Genomic DNA, 13,088 nt, shown 5'->3' with positions numbered 1-13,088 from the left:
TTGATTGGACCCCCATAATGAAAATGTAAAAAGTTTGCGTTGATTGGCCCCAATTACCTTATCTGGGGAATGCTCAGCTATCTGATCGATAAAGTATGAATGGCTTTCAATAATTTCGTTTATCATTCTTTGGCCAATCAGCAGCACAGAACGAGGGGTCCGAGCCTCCGAGGGTCGTCACTAGTTACCACATCCATAAAGTCATAATTATGTCTAAACACCAACTATTTCTACAATTTATCTTCTTAAAATCTGACTTTAAACCTTACCCTAACCTTAACCACACACACTGCTAACCTCATACCAAACCATAACCTTAAATTAAGACCAAAAAGCTATTTTTTGTTTACATGAATTTTAGCCCATTTTGACTTTGTGGCTGTGTTAACTAGTGACAACCGGGTTCGAGGGAGGCGTAGATGTTTCCAGCATGCTGATTCGCGCGGCGCGGGTGACAGGCGCAGTTCCTCTTCTTGTTTGATAACGTTCGACACTCAACACACGGACAATTTTGATTCATTTAACTGTACGCTGTGCAGCTTTTGCAACATATATGAATCCGTTGTAAACAGTTAAAGGTAAGAATACAACATTTTCTGCAGAGAAATACCGAAGAAATGTGATTGTTGTCCAAGGCTGGGAGATAGGCTGCGCAAATCATGGCTTCTTTTGCTAGCTGCTGTTAGCATAGCTCTACCTAGCAAAGGAGCTAAAAATACAGTCAAATTAGGAACACTGTATCTTCTATCCTTACTATGTAGTGTGATGAAATCAACAGGGGTCGTTGGCGAAACCATTGGTTAACATTATGCACAGCACTGCAGCTATCTAACTAGCCAAGCAGTGGTTTGTTTGGTTGCTTGTTAGCAAGCTAGCTTGTTCATTATGGGATATGGTGTTGCGTCATGCGCATTTGCCAAGTTTGTGTTGACATTAGCTAAATCTGCTGCAGTAATGGACTAACATAGTCAATCATTATTATTTTTACAATCTAGGTATACTTTTGTGCATGCCTGTTAATGAGCCTTCTGAAAAATTTACTCAAATTAGATAACAAAAATAACAAGTGCTGTTGACTGCTGTCTAGTGTTCATGCTCTTTATCTGCACCAGTTACTAATAAGCGATAACTGCATTATTGTATCATTGATTCAGACTAATTTTCAGAATGCTTCAGGACAGTGGTGACGAAGAAGACATGTAGGCTACACAGCAATTGAAGCATCCTGACACTTACAGCTTGGCATGTTAGACCAATGATGACTGAGGTCTTAAAACTGCACCTTAAAGTTCCAAGTAACCTATCTTCAAATGTGGCTAGGTCTACATATGGAATAGAGGAAAAACATTTGATTTAATTAAGTAGGCTATTTCATGCATGTTCTGTTGTAAGGAGTCGAGAGACACAGGAAGATAGACAGAGAGAGAGTATCCTGCGTCAACAAACAGAAATATCAAACCAGCCACCATCCATTCCCGAGGCTGTTATTATGTTATTAACTGTAGACACACAGAGGACTTGTGTATTCTCTTGTTCACAGCGACATATATTGGAACTCAGCCACTCTGTAGCTGGCAGAACACAGCAGGCCTAGGAAAGCTGGCTGATGTTTCCAAGGCCTAGTCCAACTCTTCTATTCAATTTACAGCACCTATCTCGGAGCGCTTGTTGACTTGACAGTCAATCTAATAGCTATCTATTCTTCTTCCCCAATTGTTAGCCTATTTGCAGTCCAGAAGACTCCGCTCCGGGTTAACCTGTGTCGTTGGCCAGAGGGTCTCTCCCCGCGAGGAGTCGTCTACTGCTGCTGTTGCTGGATTGGTGACCATGTCAGCCTCCGCTCTCATCCACCTGGCCCGGTCGGGGGACCCAGGCCATGCGACAGAGGGGTTTCCTCCAGACAGCCCTAGTTAGTGTCCTACCCCACCAGGATGACCTCCCCCTCCAACGGCCCTTCCACCTGGGCCTGCTGCGGGCCAGCAACACGCGCTCGACCCGGACAGCAGCGGCAAGCCCACCACCTGGGACTCGTTCGGCATCTGGGACAACCGCATCGACGAGCCCATCAACCTATCGCCCTCCATCAAGTACGGCAAGCCCATCCCCAAGGTCAGCCTGTCCAAGGTGGGCTGCGCCTCACTCATCGGCCAGCGGAGGGAGAACGAGGACCGCTTCCAGGTCTCCCAGATGACCGACAATATCCTCTACTTTGCCGTGTTCGACGGTCACGGAGGGCCTGAGGCGGCAGACTTCTGCGACAAGTACATGGAGAAGTACATTAAGTAAGTCATCTGGCTGGGTTTTAGGATCTGTGTTTAGTCAGGGCATTGGCCTGTAGGACCTGTTTAGGGCCTAATGTCTGTTGAATGGACTGGAGAAAAAATGCACTTCAATTAGAATTGAGTTTTTATCCTTTTTATACTCGCAAAATCTCTGTAAGAGGTCTGACTGTGACTATTGAGATGGCAGGTAATGAATCAAATTGATTGATTGAATGTGTTTTGGTGTTATTTCAGGGATCTTGTAGCAGAGGAGGACAATCTGGAAGTTGTTCTTAATAAAGCATTCCTTGAACTGGACAAAGCCTTGGCAAGACACCTCCACTTCTTCCCTCATGGTAGGGTCCGTCTGTGATGTTACACGTCAAGGAATGTCGATAGACTGTCTCTGTACTGACAATGTAGGTAGACTGTCTCTGTACTGACAATGTAGGTAGACTGCACTGAGTTCATGTTTTTATGTTAAACTTAACCTAGTTTTGTAGCTAGAGTATTTAGATTTGCTAGTGTTGAAAAATGACCTAATAGCCTAACTTATTAATGTGACTGCTCTGCCAAGAGCTATGATGACTTAACCTATCCTAAATGGAGCTAACGTGAATTTTCAGTCGGTGCCTCCAGTGCTGTGAAAGCTAAACATTAATAGCCAGGGTCACCTTTCTCAGACTGCAAAGCACAGGTTAGGACATGCATGTGGCAGACAATCATTCTAAACAAACATAACTCCACTGGATGCCCTGCAGATAAGAAACAGGGTTGTCCTCTTGTAGTGCATGCACCCTTACAAGATACTGGATCAAGTTTACCTTCAGTTCCTTTGGCAGCCATTTTCTTTTGTAAAGGTCGCTTGAAGAAGCAGATGGTAGCAATCATAGAATGTCGACCGTTTTCTCTGAGAAAGGCCTAGTTTAACCGCCAAGATGGTGACAGGCAGTCAGTTTAGCTTTTGAGTGTGTGGCCAAAATGTCAGCCACGCACGGCATGAAATGTCCCAATATGCCCTGTGTGTGTGTGTGTGCATGTTATTTACGACAGCAGCGGAGCCAGCTAAGAGCTGGAGGCAGCAGGCACCTTTTTGGAAGGAGAAGGGGGGCTAGATAATGGAGAGTCCAGCGGGTCCTATCCTGGACTACTGGAAGGTTCCTCATCTTTCTCTTCCTCTTCCTCTCTCTCTCTCTCTCTCTCTCTCCTTTAGAAACTTAGTCATGAATATTTCAACAGTGTTATACACTTAGTTATTGGAAAGAGGCATTAGCCTAGAGCTCTCACCTATAGATTTGATCACCCATGGTGATAGTCCTGATGAGCGCTATCTGATTCTAAAGTATGCATGTCTGTCACTGCTGCTTTCTGTATTCTGCCATGGGCCAGTACACTGGATTACGGACTGTATATTATGTCACTCATTGTAACTCTGACATTTTTGTATGACACTACTGGTCAGAGATCAATTGGTCAGAGATCCAAAGTTCCACTGACTGTATTGTAGTTGCTCTCATTCTTTTTCTGTAACCCTAAAACAGTGTGACATGCATGTCTGTCTGACTCTCTCTCTCTCACTACCTCTTCTTCAGCCACCCTTTTTTTAGACTAGTAACCCCCTCCCCCTCCCTTCTGTTCTCATGTTGTGGAGTATGACTCGTGAGTGTGTGTGTCACGTGCCTGCTATGCTGTAAATGTGTGAGACTACATGTTGAGCATGTATTTGAATAATTCGTTTTGAGAAACAAGTTTACCATATGATAATTGTCAGCTCTGTGTGTTGCTTGTTTGCTGTGTGTGTCTGGTCTTACGGTTGTGTACAGTGTGTTGTTGGTGTGTGTGTGTGTGGTCTTCAGATGCATTTCCCCCCCTCTGACGTGTTTCCCTCTACTTCCTGGTGTTGTAGTGGTGAGCGCTGGCTCCACGGCCACGGTGGCCCTGCTTAGGGACGGTATAGAGCTGGTGGTGGGCAGCGTGGGGGACAGCCGCGCCATGCTCTGTCGCAAGGCCAAGGCCCTCAAACTCACCTCGGACCACACCCCCGAGAGGAAGGACGAGAAGGAGAGGTACGGCAGATATCCAGACTCGAGAAAGACTTGATCTGTTATTCATTTGTTGGGGGCTGTAAAGTTAGTAGTCACAGTAGGCATGCTTTATCCATCAAATTGGACACTAATAGAAATGTGCTAATCTGGATTAAGATCGTACTATAAATTATAACAATTATCCGTAAGTCATTTAAGAGCCCTCTCCCGTGCTTTAAAACCCCCCTGTCTGTCTCTGTACCTCCAGGATAAAGAAGAGCGGTGGCTGGGTGACCTGGAACAGTCTGGGGCAGCCCCACGTCAACGGCAGGCTAGCCATGACACGCGCCATCGGGGACTTTGACCTCAAGAGCACCGGGGTGATCGCTGAGCCAGAGACCAAGCGAATATCAGTGAGTGGCTGCTGTCACCACTTCAGAGAAATGCTCTACCATGCAGTGTCAGTGTATACATCTCAAATGACACCCTATTCCCTATGTAGTGCACTGCTTTTGACCTGGACCTAGAAAAAACGACAATTATCGATACCAACCGAACCGACCATTTATGGAGGACATAATAACGATAAGAAGCCGTTACTAGAGGAATGTGACGTTTGAAATAAAATAACTGCTAATATGGGCTATTGCTAACGGGACAGTGATGGCCACAACACTGAAAGTAGCAGTAGCAGTAGTTTTAAGGGTAATGTAAAAAAGTAACTGGTGCAAATTGTTATAAACTTATCATTCAATTTATTGTTATCGTGATAATTCAGTCAATTTATTGAGATATGGATTGTTGTCCATATTGTCCAGCTCTACCAGAACCTATATAGTGTATTCATTTTGACCAGATCCACACAGGGCTGGACAAAAGTAGGCCACTGTATGGGGAATAGGTTGGATTTAGCCAGTGTCTGTCACTCAGTTTGACCTCTAGCCCCCAAGGTGTTTCGGTCACTGGGAAAATCTGAAATGATTCTCAAAGGATTCCCCGTTTAGTCCACAAATGTTTGCTCAGAACAATGGAGGGATTCTGTAATGACAGATTAAGCTCTGAAGGGCAAATGTGTTTCCTCTTTATCACTGGAGCCTGTCTGGCTTAGTCTCTGGCTTGTGTCATGGTCTGTCTGTAGATGTCTGACAATAAGGTATTAACTTTGCCTTATATATATTATATTTTTTATTCTGTTTTTTTAGCTGCATCACGTTCACGACTCGTTCCTGGCGCTGACCACAGATGGCATCAACTTCATCATGAACAGCCAGGAGATCTGTGATGTCATCAACCAGTGCCACGACCCCAAAGAGGCCGCCCAGAGGATCTCGGAGCAGGTAGGGTGGTCACTTTAAACCACCACAGCACCTAGGGCAGCTTTTCACAAACTCGGTCCTCGGGACCCCAAGGGGTGCATGTTTTGGTTTTTGCCCTAGCACTACACAGCTGATTCAAATGATCAAAGCTTGATGATGAGTTTATTATTTGTATCAGCTGTGTAGTATTGGGGCAAAAAACTAAATGTGCACCCCTTGGGGTCCCGAGGACCGAGTTTGGGAAACCCTGACTATCCAAACAGCTGCACTGCCTTTGAAATTATTGAAGCAGAGATATTTAATGTAAGTCTAGCAAATGAATGAGTTCAATGGAACTCCATGGCACTGTATAATAATCTTTATGGATTGTCAAATAAATGTCTCCTGGCTGTTCAAAGAAACTATTAAACATTGAGACAAATGTTAATTATTGGTGGCGGTGTCTCTCCTCTCCCAGGCGCTCCAGTACGGCTCAGAGGACAACAGCACCATCATCGTGGTTCCCTTCGGAGCCTGGGGGAAACAGAAGAGCTCAGAGACCAGCTACTCCTTCAGCCGCAGCTTCGTGTCCAGCGGCCGCTGGGCCTAAACAGGTGGACCCGGGTCGTCAGAAGGACCAAGTTGCCCCTAGACACTGATCTAGTGTCAGTTTATGTTTCACACCCCTAATGGTGAAGGTTGGGGCTTGGGGAGTGTAATCTGATCTGAGCTCTGTGCTTATGGATAACTTTGATCTGAAGGGAAGGGGAATGGGGAGGGAGATTCCTGTGGACCTTATCGATGTGCAATACAGTCTCCACACAGGGAGGGACCGTTCAAGACATGCAGGGGGAAAAGCACAGCTAACCGAGAAGCGATGCCTTAGGAACAATGACATGTCATTGTTCAGATAATAATACCCTAGTTTTGAGCCTGTTCTACAGAAAGGCTGTTGACTCATTATGTACACTTAACAAGGAACACGTCCTTTTCACATCCTCCAAAATCGCAGCCTATTCCCTATGTAGTGCACTACCTTTGACCGCCAAACTACATAGGGAATAGGGTGCCGTTTCGGACGCAAACAAGGTTGCAGTAGAAAGCCATCGACTTGGTGGGAGCTTGAAGCCTAAGAACTTTGTACGTTGTTCTTCATTGCGTGTAAGTGAGTTAGCATCGTACCAAGTAAGGCAAACCAGACATTATTAGCTTTGTCTGTTAAGACTTGGGGGGAAATGCTTCTTACTTGCATGTCATGGAGAATGTTTTTGGTAGGAAGTTATTCTGAGAAATCAACAACGCACTTTTTTATTTCCAGATGATATTTAACTAATTTGTTTCAATACGTCTGTAATTCATCCGTTGTACTTGTTAGTGGATATCTCTGTGCTGAGGTGCTTCTTTGTTTTGTTCTGAACAACCGTTTTAAAGTATGTTGTCTCTTCGCGTGAAGCACTTGTCAGTGTTGAGTTCAGGACAAACTTCTCAGAATGGGGATTTTGGGTACAGTAAGGCACTGCTTATAGTACAGGGTTATCATTGACCAATATGTACAAATTCATATTATCCATCTAATAGGAAAACGCACACACACACACTGCAGTCAAGACGTGTTAAAAGAAACACCATTTGAATCTCTGCATTTCTATAATTTTAGCATGGTAGAAGGAAAAGATGTGAGTTTAGATACTGTAATACACAGAGAAAGAGAGCCAGCCAAATTTAACATTTTAGTCATTTAGCAGACGCTCTTATCCAGAGCGACTTACAGTTAGTGAGTGCATACATTTTTTTTTTTCATACATACAAATGATGGCAAAAGCCCAAAGTCTTGTAATAGATGGGCATATGGAATGGAATGTGTTAGTTCTCCCTGTTCTACAATCATATTGGGCCCTTGTGAGCCACAGAATGCATTGATACCCCAGTTGCACAAGCCTTAAAGATGCAGTCCTAGATCTTAAGCACTTATAAATGTGTAACATATTGTACGATGACGTAGTACACAATTGTGCAGTCTTCAGTGACCCGTTTTGGCTCGTGACCAGTACTTTCAAAACTACTGGGTGAAATTATACAAAGCCTTTGGAGCATCATTTTAAGGTAGAACTATAGAGAATATCTATTGAGCTGTGTTCTAATGGTACTTAGTAGTTTAGTGTAAACACAGTTCGTGGTCATTTGGCTTGAAAACGACTTCAACCCATAGCATTCCAAATTATTAACTTTATTGACAACAAACAGGTCAAACAACTTAACGCGGGAGAGCTTTTGTTGATTTTGGTGATAGGGACTTGGAACAACAGAAGAAAGTTTAAAATGGTGTATATCTGATAACCATACTGGCATTTAAGATGTTCTCAACTTGGGTACAGAAGTAATTTGTTTTTTGTGAGTTTTGTACATAGTTATATTTATGTATATGTTTTGATTGCAGGAAAACCGTCAAAAGTGTAATATTTTTAAGTGTTACAATTCAAATATATTAAAAATTGCTTACTTACTAGTAAGTTTACTACTAGTTTGTTCCTTATGCTCTAGTTGTTCAATTGAAGTGGCTAAAGTATCACTTGTATTGCACTTGTAATCAAATATGCTTTTTCATAGTGAACCTTATATGCAACAATGAACAAAGCAGACATCTAACCAACAAATATCTGATATGTGAATGTCTGTTTTAAAAGGCCGCCAGTGACTCAAATGCAAAAAGTTGTAGTACAACTTGATCTAAAATTACAGCACAAACAGTGATCGAAATTAATGTGATGAAGCTATCCACATCTTGACTGTAATTCACATGGATATCTCCCTTATGGTGCTTACAGGTTGTTATAAATAATGTAACGCTGCGTTGATGTGCATTAAAACCACAGTTGTAATTTTTTGCTCTCTTTCCATGTCAGGAATACTTAAGCTATACTGTTACATATTACTGTGAATGTGAGTATATACAATCCATGAATGTATCTATCCACCATTTTAGGTCTTCCTTGTACACAGTTTGTTTATGATTGTCTGTTCTCTCACGATGTGAACATCTATTTATCCTCTGTTTGTAATAAGTATTTGTTTCCTCTGAGTTCTCATAATTAAAATCTCTCATGCTATGTTTCTCACCAGACTTCACACTTGTTTGTTGGTTTTATCATGTATGTATTTTACTTCGGATTGTTCATGTTGTATACTGTAGTGCAGGGATCATCAACTAGATTCAGCAGCGAGACAATTTCTTTCGTGAATGGATGGTCGGGGGGCCTGAACATAATTACAAATAATTTGGTGACTGCAAATTGACCGCAAGAAGCCCAAACAGATATGTTTGACTCAAACCTTGCTTACATTTGTATACGATCACGTCTTTGTATTATGCGTGGGAATACTTGGGAACAGATTTCTTCAATTAAAATCACTTGAAGCTGTTTTACTATTATGTTCAACAATGAATAAAATAAAAAATATATTTTTTTTGCCCAGAAAACTTTGGGTAGCCAAATATAACCACCGCCAGTTGGGGAACCCTGCTGTAGTGTATGAAACCATATTCATCTGAAGCTCTGTGCCTGTTCCTTTCAACTCTTCTGTTTCTACTAGACATGTCTAGTTCTAGTACATGTTGTACTGTCTTAATGGACTGTCACTCCTATTCTCACATGCCGATGATGTCCATGTGGTCTACAGTTGAATATTTATCCAAATAAATAATAAAATATGATTTTTTTTTTCTTCTTAATTTGTTTACATTTTCCAACGTTCTTCTCCAGTAGATGTCACTATTGTAGCTGGTGACATGAGTGTCGATTGGAACCTTTGAAACTGGGGAGGTTGGAATCTCTTGACAAGAAACTATGGGCGGTGGGAGAAATGAGCAGGTTGTAATCAATAGTCAAGCCCAACTGCTGTACCTGGAAAAAATGATCCGGCAACTACAACCCATCAGTTTCTCAGCAGGAGTCTTCTATGACATTTTATTAAGTAATCTCATCCTACAGGTGTATCTTAATTTGATCACTTTTGTTGCTGAGAATTTTCCTGCACTGTAGGAAATGAAGATTAGCTTTGTAATTTACATAAATTCACTGAAAAGCCACACTAACCCACAGTTATATTAACGGAATTGCCCTTTTCATGTAGCTTACTTCTGGCCAGCTAATAACTACAGATCAAGAAACATGGTATAAATGTTCAAATCTTGTTTCTGTAGGATTATTTTTTGCTGTGACCAATATAGTTCAAATTAAGATCCTACATTTGTAGGTTATGGAAGTTCACATTCACCTGTGCCCTCATGCAGTCGTCAGATGTGTATCAAAGTTGATGAGGGTGGGAACGCTTCTAGGTAAGGTGTACATTGGCGTGCGGGCTCGCCTCATGTATGCACGCATGCATCAGTTAGTCGCACGAATGCTCATGAAAATCCTGGTTTGTTTTGTCAGGGAGTGCCTCTTGCATATCCCTAGCACTTTGTACCAAATATAGAATATCTCCACTAAACAACTTGTTTTATACAACTGCTATATCCTTTTGTCAATGAAATAGATGTTATGACCCCTCAAGCTATTTGTTGTGTTACCTTTATTATTTTATAACTTTATGTAAGCTACTTTACCAAGTCACGTCTCACTTCACTACTTGTATAACAGTCATCATAATTTGACGTAGCACATTTTTATAAATCCTACTGTATATAATACATCTCATATAAAGTTTTTATTGATTTTTTCCCCTTAAACTTTTTATTACTACTTGTTATTTTGGACTTTGTATTTGGCATTTGATTCTTGATTGATATTGATATTGTACTGAATTGTTGATTCTTGATTGATATTGATATTGTACTGAATTGTCGAGGAGCGTTAGCGAGTAAGCGGTTCACTGCTGTTTACACCTGTCTCCAATCAACTTTGATTAGATTTTGATTCCATCCTCATAGTCTCCGGTAAAATATATATTTTTTTACTTGATGAATTTGTTCTGAATTGAAATATCAACAACAATTTGATGGGGGAAACTGGTTATTTTTCCATTTGCCCTTTTTCAAAATGTTATGAAATTCTGATAGACTGTTTCATAATTTTCATAACCTGGCGTTATGAAACTGCCTATGAATTGATTGATGATTTCCGACTGTAACTGGGAAGTATTTACTTTCTTATACCTTACCTTACCCTCCCTTTCCTCGTATCAGCTAAACCCATGTTTACACAACCACATAAAAGGCTAACCAGAAATAAGAGCTCTCCAAGTCACAAACACAAACACACACACCACAGGGACAAATATCCACCCTTGGTCCCTCCTTGTATTATAAGAACAGCTCTCTCCACCGTACAACAGAAGTTGCATGACAAATAGTCCCTTTCCATGTCTGAGATATGTGATGTCGTGAGAGAGCTGTCATAATGCAGACAAACTGGTGGCTCCAGCTCTCTCTGCATGTTTATTAGCACGAATTGTCATCAGTCACGTTTCCTCTTCACTAAACAGACAGCTCATTCCTGAGCAAAGTATGAGGTGTTACCCTGAGTCAACGTAGTTGGGCCTTTGCCATTACTAGTTTGTGGTGTTGACTGTGAAGGACTGCGTTCCAGACATCTCTTACTTTATTGGTGTGTGATACTCTGGATGTGTTTGTTTATGAAGTGTAGAATAGGAAAATGTTGTTTTGTCTTTATGAAAGATAGAAATGAATATGTGGGATTACTGAAATGTTTTGAAGCGATTGCTTCACAGTAGCAGATGTTAGGGGGTACAGCGAAATTCTTGTGTTACTATAGCGCCTAATAATGCAGCAAAAATGTCTGACAAGTAGGCCTACACAAATAATAATCCAAAACAAAAAATCACGAATGTCAGAACGAATCCAGTTGACAATCCAAATAACACTGAATCAGTAATCCAAATACAATCTATGCGTATATACCCAAAAAATATATAGACCTAGGCTCCTTAGAATAATATGTAGAACTACAGCAGTCAGGGCCGGAAACGTGTGGCGAGGCCAAGGCGGCATTTGCCACAGCACTTTTCAATCAGGTGTGGCAGCAACTGATTTAGTTTAATAAAATATATCGACGCACAGCATTAAAAATAAAAAAAATGTTTCTATGTCCTTCATATCGGAGTGCTGCTGCTGCGCTTTGCATGTCTTGACCAATCAGATTCACGAAAATCGCACGTAGCGCGCGCGGGGCACAACGCATATATCTTAAGGCGCGCTCTCTACTTTCCTCCGGTATTTAGCAAGCGTGATAACACATCACTCCCTACACAAGCAAAAACTCTTACATAAATGCCGACACAAGCAAAAACTATAACATAAATGTAGCAGTCTAAACACCTAAACATTAGTGATCTGACATGGTGTATTGCATGGAAACGAGACTATTTTTCAGTCTTATCAACTGTAGACTAGGCTACTAACAACAACAGCTGCATAGTCTAGTCTACTATGCGCCCTGTCCCTCTGGCCAAGGTAAACGAAGCGGTATTAAACGTTGTATATGTATATCCCATCTGTTTGTGAGAAAATGTGAATGGGATTACATTTGGTTTATAGGCTATTCAAACCTGGGTGACTAGGCTATCTAGACTTTTTCGATCCAAAATGATGAATTAATAAACTGACATAGACTGTGAATTCATGTTTAATTAGGCCTACCGTTGGGCAGGACTACACGATGCAAACCTGCATAAAGCAAGCTCAGCCATGTGAGTTTTATTGTCCAATCATGTTGCTTTCTCTGTGTCTGTGTATAGGAAACCCCACTAGTCCTTCTTTAAAATGTAATTAATGTATAATTAATTTGAACAAGTACAAGGTTGCTGTAGTTTGACAGGGTTTTCTTCCTTCCCAAGGCCAGAAGTTTTTCCAGGAGTTTTTAAAAACCATTTGACATGATTAGAAAAACTATTGTCCCATCATAGCCCATATTAAACCTTTTTTCAACAGATGAATCACGTCATACAATATAAGGTCCGGAGTTTTACCTTGTTAGGTTACCAGATCAGGAGAAACTAAGGGCCCCAGATTTTTTCGCCACACCACTCTGGGACCTGTGGTGCCACCTCTGACAGCAGTAGATCTATTACAGTGAGCTATGTCGAGAATCCAGTGTATAAATAATAAACAGTGTAACAAAATGTAATCAATGTAAAGTATTAGGCGTAGATATATTAGAATGAGCTATGGAAATAATACAATAGGTCTATATGAATACACAGTGTGACAAACAGTATAAAATATAGTAATTTGTATACAGTCGTTTCGATTTGTTTTATTTTCTATTGAAATCCACTTAAATTAAATGTTATTCACAGTCCTGAAATATCAGTTTAGATATGATCTCAGTCATTGGGGTTGTGCTCTAGATAGGAGTGAGGGCAATTGAAAGAGATGGGGGTTCTATTGAAAAATGTGGCAATAATTAAGAAATGTTTAAGAAATGTTTATTTGCCAATGCTTATTTGCCAATGTCATTGTTGAACCATTCATGCACACACTTTGCACA

General features: G+C 41.2%; 1 protein-coding gene across 1 annotated transcript; it reads left to right on the top strand.

Moving 5' to 3' along the window:
- Window positions 1–445: 445 nt before the first annotated feature.
- Window positions 446–8,701, top strand: LOC121535977 (protein phosphatase 1K, mitochondrial). Its single transcript, XM_041843225.2, is given in 9 exon segments — window positions 446–578; window positions 1,721–1,859; window positions 1,861–1,988; window positions 1,991–2,282; window positions 2,517–2,617; window positions 4,168–4,327; window positions 4,554–4,698; window positions 5,488–5,622; window positions 6,059–8,701. Coding segments are annotated over 8 exon segments (1,125 nt in total). The 5' UTR covers window positions 446–578; window positions 1,721–1,827; the 3' UTR covers window positions 6,191–8,701.
- Window positions 8,702–13,088: the final 4,387 nt, after the last annotated feature.

Source organism: Coregonus clupeaformis, unplaced genomic scaffold (assembly GCF_020615455.1).
Source record: "Coregonus clupeaformis isolate EN_2021a unplaced genomic scaffold, ASM2061545v1 scaf1774, whole genome shotgun sequence".
Taxonomy (NCBI): Eukaryota; Metazoa; Chordata; class Actinopteri; order Salmoniformes; family Salmonidae; genus Coregonus; species Coregonus clupeaformis.
Note: the sequence above shows the minus strand (reverse complement) of the source record. Positions and strands in the feature narration are given on the sequence as shown.